General features: G+C 42.8%; 1 protein-coding gene across 4 annotated transcripts; it reads right to left on the reverse strand.

Moving 5' to 3' along the window:
- Positions 1 to 810: 810 nt before the first annotated feature.
- LOC120049611 (cellular tumor antigen p53-like) lies at positions 811 to 16,123 on the reverse strand. Of its 4 annotated transcripts, none has more exons than XM_038995916.1 (11): positions 16,008 to 16,123; positions 14,245 to 14,400; positions 13,974 to 14,040; positions 13,527 to 13,733; positions 9,210 to 9,396; positions 8,792 to 8,904; positions 8,229 to 8,338; positions 2,629 to 2,759; positions 2,462 to 2,559; positions 2,182 to 2,285; positions 811 to 2,010 (listed from the first exon to the last, which is right to left on the reverse strand). In XM_038995916.1, exons 2-11 carry the CDS (start codon positions 14,301 to 14,303, stop codon positions 1,923 to 1,925), a joined length of 1,164 nt encoding a protein of 387 aa, XP_038851844.1. In that variant the 5' UTR covers positions 14,304 to 14,400; positions 16,008 to 16,123; the 3' UTR covers positions 811 to 1,922. The 4 variants fall into 4 exon arrangements, with proteins under 4 accessions (XP_038851844.1, XP_038851843.1, XP_038851842.1 ...); XM_038995915.1 differs by having other exon boundaries at positions 13,527 to 13,763; XM_038995914.1 differs by having other exon boundaries at positions 2,462 to 2,759.
- Between the last annotated feature and the right edge of the window lie 6,013 nt (positions 16,124 to 22,136).

Raw genomic sequence — 22,136 nt, forward strand, 5'->3', positions numbered from 1 at the left:
AATAGAGTGAATGGTATCAAACACATAGAAACCATGTTTGCTGTTCTCGATACCATTCCATATATTCCGTTCCAGTCATTACTATGAGCTCGTCCTCCTCAATTACAGGTGCCACGGCCGCCTGTGGTTCTTGCATAACTCACAGGTGTACCCCAAAGATTCTCTTGAAATCAACAACCACTCGAATACACATGGTAGTCATCTATCAAATACCTGAAACTATCTCCCTCCCATTTAGGAGCTTATCTACTGGATCAACATGGCTCCCACATGCAAACAAAATGGAACTACAAAGGAGATTTTGTTAAATGGATGCAAGAGATACTTGGTTTTGCATTACTCCTCCACACATGCAAAGCATGCTGGGTCGATATGTAAACATAGCAGTAGGGCTCCCGAGTGTCGCAGTGGTCTAAGGCAGTGCATCTCAGTGCAAGAGGCTTCAGTTCACTACAGTTCCTGGTTCGAATCCAGGCTGCATCACATCCGGCCGTGATTGGGAGTCCGATAGGGCGGCGCACAATTGGCCCAGCGTCGTCAGAGTTTGGCCAGGGTCATTGTAAATAACAATTTGTTCTTAACTGACTTGCCTAGTTAGATAAAGGTTAAATAAATAAAAGATACTTAGAGAATGGTCTGGGACAGTGAAGTAGGTCAGCTGAAATAATAGAGTAGATGGCCCTGGCACGCAACATTTGGTTCTGGGTTCCGAGATTATGGGTAGTCTCTAGACAACCTTGTCAAGCACCCATGTCACCTTGTTCATAACTCAAAAGACTGCAGGTATTGAGAAAAGACTGAGGATTTAAGTATTACTTAAGAAATTGCTTTAATTTGATTGTAAAAGTTCCCTGAAATGTTTCCTTTTCCCCCTAAACAAAATAGAGCCTCATGTTTCAGCACCGAATGACATCAAAAAGAGTTTCCATCAGAGAACGAAAAATTAAACAAATATACATGTGCTAAGTGTATCATAATCATAGTATCAGAACTCTTCACAAGAGAGAGAAAACTAAAATGGATAAAACTAAAATCTCTTCTTTTTTTTTTAACAATGAAAAAACATTCTGATAACAAGAGCGACAAGTTTTAAAAAAAAAGGGGGGAAAAGAAAGTCAAGGTTTCAGGGGAAGGGATAACAGCAGTTATGTTCAACAGGTATAAAAATACTAACAGCCAACTGGGCAATTAACTGGTAACAAAGCATCGTGCCTAGGCAGGTCAAGATATGAATACTTGATTTAATTGGTCTAAATCATAAAAGCACAAGCTAAAGTGCTGTTTGGGGGGCAGGTGAGGAAGAGGAAGTCCCACCAGATGGTTAAGGCAGTGGGTGGAGGGGTCTTAGCTTACTTACCTAATTCTAAACCAAACCCTAGGCCCTACACTTACGCAGTTTGTGTTGTACTGAAATTGTTGGACTGGTATCCGAAATATGGTGAAAATCCCAACATGGTACTTGAGTACTATTTGAGAAGGTCCGGTCACAAATTTCCTAGCTGTCAAAGTTCCGGATGGACAGTCATTCACCGGTATATAAAAAAATACAATAAAAAAAATAATAACTTTACACAGTTTGAACTGTTTTGAAGCTAATTTCCTGCAATTCTACACATTTTGCCATGGGGCAGAGAGAAAATGTTGCAGTTTTGAAGACAATGATCTGTAATTCCACACATTTCGCCATGTCTTGCGTGTTCATATGACAACATTTATTAAAATGTTGGTCCGTCTCTATTGACCCCTTTTTGGGTCCAGCGTATGGCTGTCTAGGTGGAGATATTACCATGTTGCTAATATCTATCCTTTCAGAAGTGCCTACATGTAGGGACTAGGGTTTGGTATTGGACATTTAACTTGGGAGTCACAACTTAATATTGGTCTGGAATAGACCGGAGAATAAGGACAGACGTGTCCTGGCCTTAGTCCGAGTCGCTCCTGTCTTCCTTTGTAAGCAGCCGCTTTCCGCTCTTCGGGGCCATTGCTTCTTGCTTGAGGATCTTAGCGGAACTAAGACAAATACAGGACAAACAGAGGGTGAGACTGTTTAACATTGAGAGGAGAACATGTATGTTACAGGTAATAGATGTGGGGGGGGGGGGGGGGTAATGCATGTAAATGGTACATGGGGATTTTAGGGAGAAGTTCCCGTCGTCAGAATGGCTGCCGCTGGTAGCTTACCCTTTCTTCTTGTATTTCTCCTGCTCAGCGGGAGGAATGTGGTCCATCAGCTCCAGACTGTCATTGATCTTCTTGAGCCACTCATAGTGCTCTCGGCCACGGACCTGAGAGAAGAGAGGGAGGAAGTGAGAGAGGATTTCCCTTGGGCACATCCATGAAGTAGAGATACACAAATTCTCCCTCACAAAAGTCCCTCTGTCTGTCAGCTTGTGTGTGTGTGTGTGTGTGTGTGTGTGTGTGTGTGTGTGTGTGTGTGTGTGTGTGTGTCTCATTCCCTCACCTGCAACAAAAATACATTGTCCTTGTCTTCATCCTCGGTGCTGGAGCCGTTCTTGATCTTCTTGCTGGTCCCTGGAGGGGGCAGGGCCTGTTGGGACTCTGAGGGGAGAGGAGACAAGGTCAACAATGACATAGGAGACGAGGGTTGAGACGTGGCCCGAGTCTTACTTCTCTTGGCGCCGTTGGTGGTCTTGGTCCCGTTCAGAACTTTGTTTGTGTTTTCTTCCTCGGTCTTGCGGTCCCGGCCGGGACAGGCACACACACGGACCTCGAAACAACGGCGACCCAAAACCTGACCCCTAGAAAGGAAGCAAAGGGGTGAAGAATAGTGAAAGTTAGAGGCAATAAACTCACGGGGAGCCAAACACCCTAGGGATATGCGTCTTTCACTTCCATTTACATAAGTATTCAGACCCTTTACTCAGTACTTTGTTTTAGCAACTTTGGCAGCGATTACAGCCTAGCCCTAGAGTTTTCTTGGGTATGACGCTACAAGCTTGGCACACCTGTATTTGGGGAGTTTCTCCCATTATTCTCTGCAGATCCACTCAAGCTCTGTCAGGTTGGATGTGGAGCGTCGCTGCACAGCTATTTTCAGGTCTCTCCAGAGATGTTTGATCGGGTTCAAGTCCGGGCTCTCGCTGGGCCACTCAAGGACATTCAGAGACTTGTCCCGAAACCACTCCTGTGTTGTCTTGGCTGTGTGCTTAGGGTCATTGTCCTGTTGTGAGGTGAGCCTTTGCCCCAGTCTGAGGTCCTGAGTGCTCTGGAGCAGGTTTTCATCAAGGATCCCTCTGTACTTTGCTCCATTCAGCTTTCCCCTCGATCCTGACTAGTCTCCCAGTCCCTGCCACTGAAAAACATCCCCACAACATGATGCTGCCACCACCATGCTTCTCCAGACATGACACTTGGCATTCAGGCCAAAGAGTCCTTTAGGTGCCTTTTAGCAAACGCCAAGGGGGCTGTCATGTGCCTTTTACTGAGTGGCTAGCGTCTGTCCACTACTATAAAGGCCTGTTTGAAGGAGTGCTGCAGAGATGGGAGAACCTTCCAGAAGGACAACCATCTCCACAGAGGATCTCGGATTCTTGGTCACCTCTTTGACCAAGGCCCTTCTCCCCCGATTGCCCAGTTTGGCCGGGCGGCCAGCTCTAGGAAGAGTCTAGGTGGTTCCAAAATTCTTCCATTTAAGAATGAGGCCACTGTGTTCTTGGGGACCTTCAATGCTGCAGACATTCTTTGTTACCCTTCTCCAGATCTGTGCCTCAACACAATCCTGTCTCTGGAGCTCTATGGACAATTCTGTCAACCTCATGATTTGGTTTTTGCTCTGACATGCACTGTCAACTGTGGGACCTTATATAGACAGGTGTGTGTCTTTCTAAATCATGTCCATTCAATTGAATTTACCAAAGGTTGACTCCAATGAGTTGTAGAAACATCTCAAGGATGATCAATGGAAACAGGATGCACCTGAGCTCAATTTCGAGTATCATAGCAAAGGTTCTGAATACTTATAAAAAAATAACACGTATTTACATAAATTAGCAAAAACCTGTTTTCGCTTTGTCATTGTGGGGTATTGTGTGTAGATTGATGAGGAACTTATGTTATTTAATCAATTTTAGAATAAGGGTATAATGTAACAATGTGGAAAAAGAAGGGGTCTGAATACTTTCCCAATGCACTGTATACGGGCTACAATACATTTTTAGTTTGAAACAATTCAGTGCGATTAGAGAAACAAATCGATTCAGTGTGATACGATGCACTAACTTCTGTTGCATAAACATTCATTTTACATTCTAAATTAAAATCTGCTGCTGATGGAGCTCATGAGCTGGGTCTCTCTGAGTTGGATCTGTCCGAGCGGACGTGTGCGCGTACGTGCGTAAATTATAAAATATGTGTATGGTTTTGTCTCAAGTTTGGCTTTCAGCTTTTTCGCCCCGGACACTTTATCTGCTCCACCACGCACCGGTCTGGTAAGGTTGAACGCCTCCTCTCCTACTCAGCCTCCTGACCAAAGCTCTCCCAAGCAGGTGTGACACCTGCTCCCGTTACCTGCTGCTTGGATCCCACCCGGCGATCTACTCCCTGTCTGCCCTGGTCTGTCTCCCAACACACACGCACGCCGTAGACTTTGGACTGATCTGAATTTTTACGTAGGCTAATTAACTTGTGAATAATATTATGCGAGCTTTATTCAGAAATGCTTTCCATTACCTAGCATCGGTCTACTATTTATTAATCTCAGACTTTTATAGCCTATTGGACTAAGAGAGCCACGTTATTGTGGTGGGGCGATTGACTCTCAATTTACAATGTCTAGCCTCAAGCTATTTCACTTTTTTATTGTGCTATTTGCTCCATGACTCCTGCATGCTTTGTTGAGTATATAGTTGCTCATTTACCAGAACGTGGATTAGACAATGTTCATTCCCACCCTCGCGACAAACTTCTTTATTGGTTACATGTACTCTAGGCCTCCCATCCTATTCTAACCCTCCCTCGCTGGCTTTGTACTCATGTTACCTGATGAAATTGCTGTACAATATGATCTTGTTGCCATCTAATGCACATTCAAATGTCATTAAAAATATCAACACTGCAGAGCTCTCCCTGTCCTCTACCGTGCCCTGGAAATGTGCATGAACACCCTGGCCCGTCTACGGTTGCTAGTCACAATTCTGAGATTTGCTCTGATGATTTCTGCCCTTGTAAAAGCCTTGGCTTTCTGCACGTTAACACTAGACGCTTATTACCTGAAATGGATCAATTGAAAGTGTGGGTTCACAGCTCCAATCCAGATATGTTGGTCATTATTGAGACGTGGTTAAGAAAGAATGTTCTGATGTTAAACTTTCAGGTTATAACCTTTTTCGGCAAGACAGATCTTCCAAAGATGGGGGAGTGGCAATCTTTACCAAGGATCACCTTCAGTGCTCGGTTGTCTCTACCAAATAGGTCCCCAAACAATTTGATTTGCTGGTTTTAAGCATTAAGCTTTCAAATAGCTCTTTGTTGACGGGTGCTATCATCCTCCATCAGCACCAGCCTGTACCCTACCTGCCCTAAGCTCTCTCATGGCCCTTTACACCAAGTCTTAATTTGTCCTGCTAGGTGACTAAACCGGGACATGCTTAAACCACCTGGCCATGTCTTAAAACAATGGGACTCCCTAAATCTCTCTCAGATCACCAATCCCACATGGAATGATCCCAAACACCAAGAAAAGTCTACTCTCCTTGACGTTATCCTCACAAATAATCCTGATTGGTATCAGTCTGGTGTTTTCTGTAATGACCTTAAGTGATCACTGTTTTACTGCTTGTGTTTGTAATGGCTGCTCGGTGAAAACGACCTCTCCGGATTCGTCATAGACGCTTGCTGAAAAGCTTTAATGAGCTAGCCTTCCTTCATGACCTGGCCTGTGTAAATTGGTATAGAATCAGCTTGATCCCCTTTGTTGAAGATGCTTGGAACTTCATTTTTTTGTGCATCTTTTCAGTGGCATTGTTAACAAGCATGCCTCCATAAAGAAAATTAACAACAAGATCAGCCCCTGGTTCGACCGTGATCTGGCAGTTACTCCACCTCAAGAGCACCATTTGGCGAAAGGCTCTGATAAAGAGCGTATGGCTGAGCTCTTTAAAAATAACTTTATTAAGTCAGGATTCCTATTTTACTCAGACACGCCTCCTTACCCACCCAACACTTCATCTACCAGCCCTTCTAATGTGACTATCCCCAACGCTCCACCATCTTTTCCCCCTGCCACACAGCTTCTCCCTAAACTCGTTTCTTCTGTGTGGTTGTAGTGGTTGGAAGGCAGCCACGGTGCGTCCTTTATTTAAAGGGGGAGATCAATTTTAACTGTTATAGGCCTATTTATCAAAAGTGTTGGAAAAACCTGTCAATAATCAACTGACTGGCTTTCTTGATGTCTATAGTATTATCTCTGGTATGCAATCTGGTTTCTGCTCAGGTTATGATTGTGTCACTGCAACCTTAAGGTCCTCAATGTCACCATTGCCTGTGACTAAGCAATGTTGTGCTGCTATCTGATGGGACAAAGCTTTTGATACGGTACACCATTCCAAACTTCTGGGTCGGCTAAGGAGTATTGGTGTCTCCGAGGGGTCTTTGGCCTGGTTTGCTAACTACCTCTCTCAAAGAGTGCAATGTGTAAAGTCAGAAAATCTGCTGTCTCAGCCACTGCCTGTCACCAAGGGAGTACCCAAAGGCTTGATCCTAGGCCCCATGCTCTTCTCAATTTACATCAACAACATAGCTCAGGCAGTAGGAAGCGCCCTCGTCCAATTATATGCAGATAGTCTTCTAGTCTTCTACTCAGCTGGCCCTTACCCGGATTTTGTGTTGTAGAGAGTTCAAAGCTTTCAGTGTTGACAGCTTTCTTTGCCGTTAATATTGTTCTGAACACCTTCGAAACAAAAAGGTATTGTGGTCGTGTAATAAGATTTCACCATTGTCTCATAATTTAATGGTTTAGACCAGTGGTGGGCAAACGTTTTGGCTCGAGGGCCACATCGGGGTTTTGAAATTCAACGGAGGGTCGCATTTTTTGTGGGACCAATTGTTTGTTAAAATCAATTTGCGGGGGCTTCCCAAGTGGCGCAGCGTTTTAAGGCACTGCATCGCAGCGGTCGTCACTACAGACCCGGGTTTGATCCCAGGCTGTCACACAGCTGGCCGTGACTGGGAGACCCATTGGCCCAGCGTCGTCCGGGTTAGGAGAGGGTTTGGGCAGGCTGAGATTTCCTTTTCCCATCACGCTCTAGTGACTCCTGTGGCGTACTGGGCGCATGCACGGTCACCAGGTGTATGGTGTTTCCGCCGATACATTGGTGCGGCTGGCTTTCGGGTTAAGCAAGCATTGTGTCAAGAAGCAGTGTGGTTTGGCTGGGTCGTGTTTCGGAGGACGCACCGCTCTCGACCTTCGCCTCTCCCGAGTCCGTGCTGGAGTTGCAGCGATGAGACAAGACTAACTACCAGTTGGATAACACAAAATGTCTCACGGGCCGGTTTGAAGTGCCCGGCGGTCCGTACCCCCCACCCCCGGTTTAGACCGTTTGGAAGTTGACAGTTTTACTTCTTCTCCTGTGTCAACCATGCAGTGCGGGTAGCTTAGGCTACTTTTATTCCGGTATAACAATTTTCAACACTACATTTCATAAAAACATAACCGAGCAAATTCCTTGATTGTCACAACAAAAAATACCTAATATTGCACATGCTATTTTACAAATATTTGCATGCTGACAGTGACATGCAAATATGGCAGATCAGGAATAGGCCTACTTTTCAGTGCTCAGTGCTCGTAGCTGCGCACAGTATGCAGTTTTACTAGGCTACTGATATTTCCTGTGGTTGTTCGGCATGCAAAATGACTTGTAGATCAATGACTGTCAAAACAATGACATGCTGAAGGCACGGACGCAGTTGTCACAAAATATGGAGGTATTTTCGGAAGGTAGAAAGTAATTTAGCACCAAAATAGTTTTTATAGGCGATTCATAACGTTGCAACCAATTTTGTGACAGATGCATGCTATATTCGGATCGTGGTCCCGCTGACAGACGCACTCGTATCTTAAATATTTCAACCGGGGACCGATTCATATCGGTGAATTGTTACATCCCTACAAAACACACATTACGGCAAATGTAACGCAAACTCAGACCCCGATGCGCAATTTTCTAAATAAACAAACTCAGTGAGAAGGGATAAGGAGAGACACTTACTCCTGGGTCTCCAGGGTCAGGATGGTGAGGATGGGCCGCCTGTTCATACCACCCATGCAACTGGAGTTACACATGAAGTTCAGGAGAACAGTAGTCGTTTCAGAGCCCAGCTATACAAACACATATACACAATGTTAAGCTTCACTTGAACGTACATTGACAAATGCAAATCGCCAATGCATTATAGACAGATGTCTCAATGAAAGTGGCAAGAGAAATGGCAAATAAAATACCATTGATAAAAATGAATAGAACGGGCTTGGAAGCTCAAATCCAGCCAAATTGACTGGTAAACTCATGGGTACATAATGGCTTCCTGGTATGGTGATGTAATGATTTCCATGGTAATGTAGAATGTTCATTCAAATGATACAAACTGACGTGGCTATTTTTTAAATAATTTCATTTGAGTTGATTCAACAAATCGCAGAACAGATTGATGGGGTACACTTCCTGCCTTGCTCATCTGGGTACACTCGCAATGGCCGCCAGTCCACCCATTATGCCATCATTTACTTGAATGGGGACGACCGCTCTATTCATTCTCTTTCTATAGGGTATACCTGAGGAGGCTCATAGGGCAGCAGCACACTTTGACGCTTGGTGTTTCCATCCTCCAGGTATTGAGCCCACTGGCTACCCTCCACCCTAATCAGGTGACTGCGGTGGACCACGCCTAGACAGAAAAACAGGAAGTAGACAAGTAGTGAGGGGGAGTCTCCTCTATTCCTGGGACACTCTTTTACATGGGGAGTGAAGGTATACCTCATCTCTGAGACCATGGGGAATATTATGATCAGATTTGGATGGGTTTCATTTCCTCTTTATTCGTGTACATGGCTAAATACAAAAACTGAGCCAAAATAAAGTCATGCATATTAGTCCATTTTTTCCACTCTTAATTAAGGGCAAAATACTTATTATCTACATCAGTTTTGAATGTTTACCTTAGACTAAAAACACACACCCAAACACACCCACCTTCATTGTTATCTGAGGCGCTCTGGTGGTGGGGGCAGCGCCGGACCACCTCAGAGACATGCTCAGACTTCTTGTAGATAGCGGTGGCCCTGAGGATGGCTCCTGGCGGGGGATCCATGGCCATCAACACCTCCACAGGGCACGTCTTAGCCAGCTGGCAGTACAGCTTGTTCAGCTGCACAGAATACTGGGAGGGGAGAGAAAACAATGAGCAACCAGTTGTATGTGTCTATAGGAATTTTATTTTGTGAAACAAAGTGGTGAATTGAATTGATAAAAAGTGAAGGGAAAAAAAGCACTTTGGTAAAGTTACTTCCCACAGACAGCATTTCACTTAGGCGATAAAAAAAATAGAGTATAATCTGTTTATAAAGTTTACATAAAATACAAACACTAGCAAAAGGTGGGCTTAACACCTACAGGTATAAGATCATAATACACATTAACAATTATATTAATATTCTGAAAAAATCATAAATACCTTGTTTATAACTATACATTTTGACCAAAAGGGCTGCACTTTAACCCTTTCCATAATGCAGGCCTTGTGTGGAACATGCCCTGTCATGTCAGACCCATGCATTACTGCAACCTACCAGCATGCAACTCCTCAGTTACAATGAATGAGTTAGTTTGAGGGCAGCACACCCTAACTCAAGCCTGATAGACCTATCATAGTACGCTGACATGTGAGTCACTGTGGAAACCTTGCTGCTATTGGCAGTTTTAATCCAAATACTTTTTCGCCAAAACCTTGAGTTTTAGCAAATCGTCACAATGAACTGGATTCCAGTTGAATGCAACCACAGGGGATTAGAATGAGTGGAATATCTTTCATCTCTGTCGGAGGTAAAGTAACTGCAATTTACTTTAATTAATTGATTGAAATGAGACCATGGATTAAACTGGTTTGAGCCATTTTACTGTTACTTATTGTGATTGTCAAAAAAGTATATTAATCCAAATAGATGTTTCCCCCAGAAGAGAAACGTCATTCAAAATTGAAAGAGAGATCAATAGAGAAATATATATAGCATGTGAATATACAGTGAGACAAGGCTACTTAGAGGGTGGGGCTGGACCCCATGGTAGGCTGTGTTTCATTCCTATAGAGTACCACAGTATGAGTCATAATACCCATAAAGCCTAGCAGTCAAACAAGGAAATGGTTCCAACCATTTGTCCACCATCAATTCTTCCCACTGGGCAGTGGTTCCCAAACTGTGGGGCTCATTCCAGCTTTAAACTTCCTCTTGAAAATTGCAATAGTAGAATGCACAAGGTGCAATTTCTATATTTGGCAGTGCATCATCAGTTTCTCTTGTCATGTTAGTCATTGCATACCGTAGAGAGCTATTTATAACTTGCCAGAAATGTCCAGATCAACTAGTCCATGTCAGCTAAAGTGTTTTTAGGTAGTTTTGTAGCCCTTAGATATTGTAATTTGTGTCACTCAAATATCACATGAATACCCATTAGACATGCCAAAACGTATAGAATTGCTAGAAAATCAGCTTTAAACCTGCTAAATGTTCTCCGCCAACAAGAGGGGTGTGAAAAGTTTGTCATGAACAGTGTTAGTGCCCATAGAAATAGACGTGGTGCGTGCGCAGGTGGGGCGCAGAATGTTCCCCAATGCCAGGGGCCCTGAGGGAAAAAGTGTGGGAACCCCTGCCATAGGTGATTTTAGAAACACTTAAAATAAGGGCTGCGTTTTGTGTAGGCTTACCCGGGGGTGACGTTTTGATAACCATGTGAATCTCTCTAAGACAGTGCTTCTCAATTATTTTCTGTTAGGCCCCCCCCCCCAGGAAGAAGTAAACATTTCGCCCCCCCCAACTCTCCGCCGCGACTGTAAATAGTATAATTTGTCTATAAAATTGTTATAAGTACACCTCTGCATAACATTGTATCCTTATTAACATTAAAGAAAACAAAAAAAGAAAAAAATATAGATCAACTTACAACAAAGAATAACTTTATTAACATTGTTTTTTAGTCTGTAACAGAAAAACCTAGTGTATCAATTTGCCTGAAATGTTTAAAAAAATTCAAGCCTTATTTAAACTGTAAACATTTTTGGACCATTTGATACTGAAAAATAAAATAAAATATAATCAATAAATAATAATAAATTCAAATTGATCAGCAACATTAACTCAGGAGCACAATATATGAAACACTTTGACCTATAAAACAAAAATGAATAAAACAATTTGTGCTGATTTTTTAAAATCAAAATGAGGAGGTTAGGATTAATGGCTACAATGAGCACGTTTTGCAGAACACAGCTTTTCGAAGCGGGGTTTGAAGCATGATACTGCAACTCTCAGCTCCTGCTCAATGTTTAGCTGGGACCTGTACTTGGTCTTCAGTGCAGCAACAGCAGAGAAGCCAGTCTCACAAAGATAAGATGTTGCAAAAGGAAGAAGAATGCCCATGGCTCTCTGACCTAAGAGTGGATACTGCCTCTCTACACTCAGCCAGAATTCACCCAGTGTCTGTGATGTGAACCTCAGTCTCAATGTGGAGTCAGACGTCATATCAATGAACTGGTCCTCTGCAGACCTGAAACCAGTTGGAGCTGGTGCATTGAAAGGATCTCACCCAGTCATATTGGGAACTGTTTTCAGGGAAGTACTTTTTAAAGAATCCCATCAGTGATGAAATATGCTCCTTAATATATGGAATCACTGAGGTGGCATCATAGTCAGTAGTGTCAACAAATTAATGCAGGTTCTCGAATGATTAGTATTTTATTTTTGCAGCACTTGCGTCATCCAGCATGACGGAGACCATGTCTAATGCTGCAGGCAGTATCAGCTCTTCTGCTATGGAGTGTTTTTTTTGTTGCACTGAGCAATTTGGTACGCCACCTTATATGATGCTAACAGTGCTCGCTGGTTTACTGAAGTAGCATTCACAAAGCGGGACGATTGTTGGCAATATTCGGCACGTTTTCGCTGAAAAAACTCAAGCGGCTTATCAGCGTGATTGGGGTGTAATGTCTTTAAGTGACGCCTTAATTTATTTGGCTTCATGCTGTCCGCTGCCAACATTTTTAGACACAGTAAACATACCGGTCTTTCCCCGTCTCCCACCGTAGTCACAGTGAAGCCAAGCGATACATACGCGTCGTCATATTTCCTCGTCTTAGTTTTCGGGAGACTTACGTTTGTCTCATTATCTCCGTCTCTCTCCACCTTTCTTTTCATCCCTGTTAAATATTTTTCCATGGTGTCTCTTAAGAGTTTGTTATCTGCACTTCATATCTCCTGCTCTGTGCTGTGTGCCCTGGTTCGGTGCAAAAGAAAACTACTCCCTGCGGCAAAAAAAAAGCATGTTCCCCAGGGTCACACGCGCGCGCCCCGGCATCGCTCCGAGCCCCCCCCAGGGGGGCGCGCCCCACTATTTGAGAAGGACTGCTCTAAGACAAGGTGACTTATAATATATCGGTGCGGCTGGCTTCCGGGTTGGAGGCGCGCTGTGTTAAGAAGCAGTGCGGCTTGGTTGGGTTGTGTTTCGGAGGACGCATGGCTTTCGACCTTCGTCTCTCCCGAGCCCGTACGGGAGTTGTAGCGATGAGACAAGATAGTAATTACTAGCGATTGGATACCACGAAAATTAGGGAGAAAAGGGGACAACATTTATTTTAAAAAAATAAAAAAATAAAAATTTAAGATTTTGTTCTTAACTGACTTGCCTAGTTAAATGGACACAATACCTGTTAGCAAAGGAGTCAGCTAAAGACGACGTGCAGGAGCTTTGTAGTCTTCCATCATGTCTACTTTGATCCTAATTAGCATTTTCGAAACAGAATAAATAGAGCTGAATATATTGATTAAAATATTAACCTTGTACGAGAGAGATTTACATGCTTACATGCCAGGGTCAGCCCACACAAAACACAGCACTTATTTTATATTATCATGAATTATAAACTGGGTGGTTTGAGCATTGGTATGACAAAATAATTTTACTGTTCTAATTACGCTAATAACCAGTTTATAAAAGGCAACTCTGGGGTTTGTGGTATATGGCCAATACCCTGATGAAGACAGGTATTGGCGTTGGTAATTACATTTTTGCATCTGAGCTCCTAGAGTGTGCGGCTCTCCTTTATTTTTAAGTATATGGCCAATATACCATGGCTAAGAGCTGTGTCCAGGCACTCAGAGTTGTGTCGGGCAGAAGAACAGCCCTTAGCCGTGGTATATTGGCCATATAACACACCTCCTCGGGCCTTATTGCTTTAACTATACGTGTGTGTGTGTATGTATTCAGGCATGTGCAGTAAACCATATGCATGATACTCACAGTGGAGGTGACAGACTTGGCGGTACCCGACTTCTGGAATCGCAGCTGGAAGCCGTGCTTCCCAGGGTAGTCGTTGGTGGAGGGGACGGTGGAGGCGGGGGGAGGAACGCTGTCCAGGGTTGACACAGAGGGCTCCACAACCGGGGGCTCCAGCAGTTCAAACAGCCCCTCGTCAAAGACCTTGTGGAGAGTCGCGTCGGGAAGGAGCTGTGAGGGAGGTAAGTGGATGCCATTTATCTACAGAGGAGTAAAGCATTCAAGTTTTCAGTTGCTTTTTACATTTCTGTCTGACTAATGAAACAGGAGTGCCCACCATGGATATCAAATTACCAGAGAAAAAAATTTTTATTCAAACAATCACTGTACTACTAGAAGGGGGGGCTCATTAGCCCATTCTAAAAAGGTGTGGCGTCACGTTTACGTCATGAGGTAGACAATCAAACGTACCGAGACATCCAGGTCAGACCAGTTTTGAGTAGCAACCAGTGGAATACTGGGCCCCTGAGGTGTCATACTATAGAAAAGAAATCACCGGATGAGTCATTAGTATGGCCCTGAAAAGACCTATGCAGAACAGGTGCTGTAATACATTGAACAATGTCTTTGGGCTTCCACTCACACACAACCACCTCGGTCTAGTCTAGAAGCAGCTACATACCTTGGTAGTCTTAAACATACTTCTATAAGTCTGTGGTCCTAAAGGTTGTTCAAAACTTACTTGCTCTCCCAAAGCTGCTGGAAGGAACATTGGCCCAGTGGGGGGCTGAGCTCTCCCATCCTGTATCCGTTCCCTTTCTCGACAGCTCACAGAACCGTTTGGGAGGAGAGGATTGGACACAGGGACACAAGGAGGGCGGGAGGAAGGCGATAGGATCTAGGAGAGAGCACACCCATGTGATTAGTTAAGAAAAAAATCTATACTAGTTTTAGCAGCTACCTGTGTCTTCAAAACAATACATTTATGGGATGAGTGGGGAAAGGGGGACAACAGCTCCCAAGTGGTGCAGCAGTCTAAGGCAGTGCATCTCAGTGCTAGAGGCGTCACTACAGACCCTGGTTCGAGTCCAGGCTGTATCACAAACAGCAGTGATTGGGAGTCCCATAGGGAGGTGCACAATTAGCCCAGTGTCGTCCGGGTTAGGGTTTGGCTGGGATAGGCCATCATTGTATTGTAAATAAGAAATTGTTCTTAACTGACTTGCCTAGTTAAATAAAGGTTAAATAAATAAAAAAGCTAGAATGCAGACAGGGGATGGATAATGACTGACTGGGTTGTGTTGTTAGCTAGACAGCAATGTGAGCACTGGTGCCACGGTATTAGGCTAATCCTTGGTGTTGCTCAAGTGCCCAGCTAGCTACCCTACGTTTACCAAATAAACACCTCATCTAAATCTATGACTAACTTGCAACCCACCCTATACAGAGAGAAATAATAAAGGCGTATTCTTGTATGCCATGGTTTGTTGGACAGAGCCTATGAGGAAAATGAACGTCGTTGTAGGGCAGGGATCATCAACTAGATTTTTACATTTGTATATGATCACATGCATCTCTCTATTATGTGGGAATACTTGGGAACATATATATTTTTTAAAGTAAATCACTTGGAGCTGATTTCCTGGGGTTTTTGCAGTCATGTCTGACATTGAAAATTAAAAATAAATAATAATTTGCTCAGAAAACTTGGGGGGCCAAATAAAACCACCTGCGGGCCAAATCCAGTTGGGGAACCCTGTTCTAGGGTAAAGTTAAATGGATACACGGTGAAAATAAGATGATGGTATACACAGGCTTAGGATATCTTATATTTCTTGTTCTATGAGATAACCAGCTAAAGTCCTTTTTTTGTGAATTCTGAAGAATGTATGTAATAATAAAAACGGTTTCATAATTCATAAAAGATCATGTTAACTGGTATAGACCGCTTTCGGTGTTCCCAAACATTGCCGCACGAGGGCGATAAGCGCAAGTTGGTAGCCGGACATGGGGGTGTTCGATAAAAGTTATTAAAAATATGAATTTCAGAACCCTGCAGAAAGGCCGCAGTTGTACATGAAACACATTGGTACAGATATGCGTTTTCAGAATTGACATTTTTACAAGTATCGACTGAAGGTGGCTCAATCTGGTTTCTGACATATCGCGCGAGGGGTTGAGCGTTCCTCAGTTATGGCCTAGCATGTCCTAGCTAATTAGCTAGCAGGTTAGACACACAAAACAGTCTGAACAGTAAGCGATTCGTGATCATCATCCAACTTCGATGTCATATAATACTACAATGTGTTGTGGTTAAATTTGTATTAATACAACGAAATACAAGACACACCAAACTTCACCCACCATCTTCCACTAAAATCTGCTAGCTCAGCTGTAAACTTGACTGTCTGTTTTACTAGAATCTCCAATCAACAACGACCACAAACTTTTCCAGGCAAAATAATTTGCTACGCTGCCTAAAATAAATTAAACATGGATTTATACCTCGCCTCCCGTTTATGAATCTTTTCTTGTAGCACCTCGGTTCTCTGTCAATGCAATCCGTAGCAGCTATAAAGCAAAATATTTTGTTTCAGTGAAAAGCGTGCATTTCGGGGATTTCCCCAATAACCAGAATAGGGGAGGGGCTGTGCAGAGTTCACAGGCCACCAATCAGAGGCCGCGCCCACCGAGGTGTATGTTTTTAAATGGGATGGCGCGAAATGTTCCAAAAACAAAATATTAAGTGGACACATTTTACATTTTGGTATTTCTAAAATTATATTGGCTGAATGCAGGAATGAAAACAAATATTGTGGCGTTTGAGTCACATCATTCATTGCACACTGGTTATCATGCGTTGTATTATCACATTGAATTGCATAGTTCATGTTCTGTGATAATAATGTCTGATAATGATGTCTAATTTCTCAGATTATGTGCATGTCCAAAGATTATGAACTCATGCAAAATTATTTCATTCAAAATAAAAAATATAAAAAGTTGCATGGATTTGGAAAAGAAATGCCTGCTCCTCAAAATATCCTTATTTCAACTTTCATAACAGCTTCATGTAATTTCACCAATATTCATTCTTCCGCCCTAGTTGATATGCCTAAATTATGGAATATTGTTGATGATGAGTTGATAGGCTACTAGCATTGATGGCACTACTAGCACTGCTATTAAGAGGGATAGCTAACTAGCTGACCTTTGAGTGAATATTCAAGCTTGTTTATTTGTCATGTACACATTATATGAGAATAAGAGCACCTCCTCCCAGCTGCCCACTGCACTGAGGCTAGGAAACACTGTCACCACTGATAAATACATAATAATTGAGAATTTCAATAAGCATTTTTCTACGGCTGGCCTTGCTTTCCACCTGGCTACCGCTAACCCGGTCAACAGCCCCGCATCCCCCACAGCAACTTTCCCAAGCCTCCCCATTTCTCTTTCACCCAAATCCAGATAGCTGATGTTCTGATAGAGCTGCAATATCTGGACCCCTACAAATCAGCCGGGCTAGACAATCTGGACCCTCTCTTTCTAAAATGATCCGCCTAAATTGTTGCAACCCCTATTACTAGCCTGAGATCCCCAAAGATTGGAAAACTGCCACGGTCATCCCCCTCTTCAAAGGGGGAGACACCCAAATTGCTACAGACCTATATCTATCACCACATTCTTATTGGCAGACTCAACAGCTTTGGTTTCTCAAATGACTGCCTCGCCTGGTTCACCAACTACTTCTCAGACAGAGTTCAGTGTGTCAAATCGGAGGGCCTGTTATCCGGACCTCTGGCAGTCTCTATGGGGGTGCCACAGGGTTCAATTCTCGGGCCGACTCTCTTCTCTGTAGACATTAATGATGTCGCTCTTGCTGCTGGTGATTCTCTGATCCACCTCTAAGCAGACGACACCATTTTGTAAACTTCTGGTCCTTCTTTGGACACTTTGTTAACTAACCTCCAGACGAGCTTCAATGCCATACAACTCTTCTTCTGTGGCCTCCAACTGCTCTTAAATGCAAGTAAAACTAAATGGATGCTCTTCAACCGATTGCTGCCCACACTTGCCCGCCCGTCCAGCATCACTACTCTGGACGGTTCTGACTTAGAATATGTGGACAACTACAAATACCTAGGTGTCTGGTTAGACTGTAAACTCTCCTTCCAGACTCACATTAAGCATCTCCAATCCAAAAAATTAAATCTAGAATCGGCTTCCTATTTCGCAACAAAGCATCCTTCACTCATGCTGCCAAACATACCCTCGTAAAGCTGACTATCCTACCGATCCTTGACTTCGGCGATGTCATTTACAAAATAGCCTCCAACACTCTACTCAGCAAATTGGATGCAGTCTATCACAGTGCCATCCGTTTTGTCACCAAAGCCCCATATACTACCCACCACTGCGACCTGTATGCTCTCGTTGGCTGGCCCTCGCTTCATATTCGTTGCCAAACCCTCTGGCTCCAAGTCATCTATAAGTCTTTGCTAGGTAAAGCCCCGCCTTATCTCAGCTCACTGGTCACCATAGAAGCACCCACCCGCAGCACGCGCTCCAGCAGGTATATCTCACTGGTCATCCCCAAAGCCAATTCCTCCTTTTGCCGCCTTTCCTTCCAGTTCTCTGCTGCCAATGACTGGAACGAACTGCAAAAATCACTGAAGCTGGAGACTCATATCTCCCTCACTATCTTTAAGCACCAGCTGTCAGAGCAGCTCACAGATCACTGCATCTGTACATAGCCCATCTGTAAATAGCCCATCCAACTACCTCATCCCCCATACTGTTATTTATTTTACTCCTTTGCACCCCAGTATCTCTACTTGCACACTCATCTTCTGCACATCTATCAATCCAGTGTTTAATTGCTATATTGTAATTATTTCGCCACTATGGCGTATTTATTGCCTTACCTCCCTTATCCTACCTCATTTGCACACACTGTATATATACTTTTTTTTCTACTGTATTATTGACTGTATGTTTGTTTATTCCATGTGTAACTCTGTGTTGTTGTTTGTGTCACACTGCTTTGCTTTATCTTGTCCAGGTCGCAGTTGTAAATGAGAACTTGTTCTCAACTAGCCTACCTGGTCAAATAAAGGTGAAATAAAAAAATACAAAATAAAAATATATATACATGGATGCAGAGTGCAATAAACTGCTTAGCATTCTTTCAGGTTCACCTCTGGACAATGCAGCAACAATAGAAAAGTAAGCAATTGAAAACAAAGAGTAGGAAAAATACAAACTTTATGAAGTAAAAATAGAATGGTAATTTAGCTAAAATATAATACAAGAAGGCACTCAAACGAATTGACGTTGGATATTTACACATGCATGTGCAGGACCGGGAAATGATATTGATGGTACCAGCCAGCAGTAGGAACCTAATCCTGATCATAGTAGTAGGCTACTGTATATAGACATATCTAGGATATAGATACCATGAATGGTGTTAGTAAGGTCACTTCAGAGAAATGCAGAAATGCAAACAGATAGAAAATAACTCAATTTGAGTTGTACGGTGCACACAAGCACCTAATTCGATCATAATCATATCTAAATTACAAATACATGCTTAACCATTCTGAATGAGACAGCAGTACTAACTGATTAAATCACAGCTTGTAAAGATCTTATAAGAACATAATAAGTACTTACTAAACACTTATAGTTTTAAGTCTTATAAGTCTTGGCCAAGTTTGTGTGAATGGATTTCAGAAAGTGTTATGATTAAGGCATTAATAATACAAGTCGATCTATCATCATATTATTATTGTTTTACACAGTGTACAGTAGCTTACAGGGATGGGACTGCATAGTTGAAGTCGGAAGTTTACATACACCTTAGCCAAATACATTTAAACTCAGTTTTTCACAATTCCTGACATTTAATCCTAGAAAAAATGTCCTGTCTTAGGTCAGTTAGGATCACCACTTTATTTTAAGAATGTGAAATGTCAGAATAATAGTAGAGAGAATGATTTATTGCAGCTTTTATTTCTTTCATCACATTCCCAGTGGGTCAAAAGTTCACATACACTCAATTAGTATTTGGTAGCATTGCCTTTAAATTGTTTAACTTGGGTCAAACGTTTTGGGAAGCCTTCCACAAGCTTCCCACAATAAGTTGGGTGAATTTTGGCACATTCCTCCCGACAGAGCTGGTGTAACTGAGTCAGGTTCGTAGGCCTCCTTGCTCGCACATGCTTTTTCAGTTCTGCCCACACATTTTCTATAGGATTGAGGTCAGGGCTTTGTGATGGTCACTCCAATAACTTGACTTTGTTGTTCTTAAGCCATTTTGGCACAACTTTGGAAGTATGCTTGGGGTCATTGTCCATTTGGAAGACATATTTGCGACCAAGCTTTAACTTCCTGACTGATGTCTTGAGATGTTGCTTCAATATATCCACATCATTTTCCACCCTCATGATGCCATCTATTTTGTGAAGTGCACCAGTCCCTCCTGCAGCAAAGCACCTCCACAACATGATTATGCCACCCCCGTGCTTCACGGTTGGGATGGTGTTCTTCGTCTTGCAAGCGGCCCCCTTTTTCCTCCAAACATAACAATGGTCATCATGGCCAAACATTTAAATTTTTGTTTCATCAGACCATAGGACATTTCTCCAAAAAGTACAATCTTTGTCCCCATGTGCAGTTGCAAACTGTAGTCTGGCTTTTCTATGGCGGTTTGGGAGCAGTGGCTCCTTCCTTGCTGAGCAGCCTTTCAGGTTATGTCGATATAGAACTCGTTTTACTGTGGATATAGATACTTTTGTGCCTGTTTCCTTCAGCATCTTCACAAGGTCCTTTACTGTTGTACTGGGATTGATTTGCACTTTTCGCACCACAGTACGTTCATCTCTAGGAGACAGAACGCGTCTCCTTCCTGAGTGCTATGACGGCTGCATGGTTCCATGGTGTTTAAACTTGCATACTATTGTTTGTACAGATGAACGTGGTACCTTCAGGTGTTTGGAAATTGCTCCCAAGGATGAACCAGACTTGTGGAGGTCTACAATTTTCTTTCTGAGGTCTTGGCTGATTTCTTTTGATTTTCCCATGATGTCAAGCAAAGACGCACTGAGTTTGAAGGTATGCCTTGAAATTCATCCACAGGTACACCTTCAATTGACTCAAATTATGTACATTAGCTTATCAGAAGCTCCTCAAGCCATGACATCATTTTCTGGAATTTTCCAAGCTGTTTAAAGGCACAGTCAACTTGGTGTATGTAAACTTCTGACCCACTGGAATTGTGATACAGTGAATTATAAGTGAAATAATCTGTCTGTAAACAATTGTTGGAAAAATTACTTGTGTCATGCACAAAGTAGATGTCGAATCCGACTTGCCAAAACTATAGTTTGTTAACAAAAAAATTGTGGAGTGGTTGAAAAACAAGTTTTAATGACTCCAACCTAAGTGTATGTAAACTTCTGACTTCAACTGTGTCTACTTTTTGAAACCAGTCCTGCCGTTCGTTACACAAGGACAGATACAGGGAATGGGTCCTAGTCGATGAGAATACATTTTTGCTGAGGCATCTGTGTTATTTGCAGAAGAGCGGCGGTGATGGGAATTTCAAACAGAGTAGTTGCCAGGTAAAAACATTGCTTAAATAAAATGCCTTGCAATATTGTGACTCTGGCTGATTGCTGAACTTTGAAAATATCCCATTGCTAGGAACTGATTTAGGTTATCAGGCTAGTCTACTCTTCACACTAGAGTTTGCTCAACATTAGTGAGCTACCACTGTCTCTGCAAAGAGGTACCTGGAACCAAAATAGGTTCTTCAAAGTGTTCTCCTATGGGGACAGCCGAAGAACCGTGTAAGGTTCTAGATAGCACGCTTTTTTTTCTAAGAGTGTGTGTTTGCTCTTATGGTTACAGGTCTAAAGGAGTTGACTATGCAAGTCTAACTAGTTATAACCAGAGTCTTTTATTTAGAATCTAAGTTAAGCATAGATAGACATCCATACTAGTATAGCATGTGCTCCTTTTTTGCCAATATACACCATTGCTTTCTAAGTCTGAGACTTGTTGAACGCACAATTGGCTATAATGCAATAATGCGACACCCGTTTTCTGTCACACACATCACATTACTGTAAAATTATTAAGAACTGGCACTCTGGCAGCCCCCATTTTGCTAATCACACACACACACAGTGCGGGAGCGAGTCATTACAGAGGAACGGTAATCACATCGCCTGACTCACAGCAGGTCACCTGTTTGACTGACGGTGGGGCAGTCACATGGTCCGTGTGCGTCGGTCAGTGTGGCGGTGTGACTTTCCATCAGATAACACTCTCTGATTGGTGTCACTTCCAGTTTTGGGACAACACAACTGACATTTGCACTGTGACTGCCCAAACATTGTATATTTGTTCTGTTTTCATTTTCTTTATTTGGGCCAGTTTTGTTTTTTAATCTTTGATTGGGACAGTTCTGTTGGTTCTTACAGGCACTACTGTGTATTATCTGTCTGTCTGTCCCGGGATACAGGTATGTAGGTCTACATAAACCCACACACTCTTAGAAAGAAAAGGTGCTATTTAGAACATAAAGGTGTTCTTTGGCTGTCCCGATAGAAGAACCCTTTGAAG

Source organism: Salvelinus namaycush, chromosome 6 (assembly GCF_016432855.1).
Source record: "Salvelinus namaycush isolate Seneca chromosome 6, SaNama_1.0, whole genome shotgun sequence".
In the NCBI taxonomy this organism is placed as follows: Eukaryota; Metazoa; Chordata; class Actinopteri; order Salmoniformes; family Salmonidae; genus Salvelinus; species Salvelinus namaycush.

Excerpts from the sequence above, each read along its gene's own strand:
- LOC120049611 (XM_038995913.1), bottom strand. The coding sequence starts at position 14,303 with ATGGGAGAGCTCAGCCCCCCACTGGGCCAATGTTCCTTCCAGCAGCTT. Across the intron at positions 14,041-14,244 it reads CAGCAGCTTTGGGAGAGCAA|TATGACACCTCAGGGGCCCA; the intron begins GTAAGTTTTGAA and ends TCTTTTCTATAG. Across the intron at positions 2,760-8,228 it reads CTGACCCTGGAGACCCAGGA|GGGTCAGGTTTTGGGTCGCC; the intron begins GTAAGTGTCTCT and ends CTTCCTTTCTAG.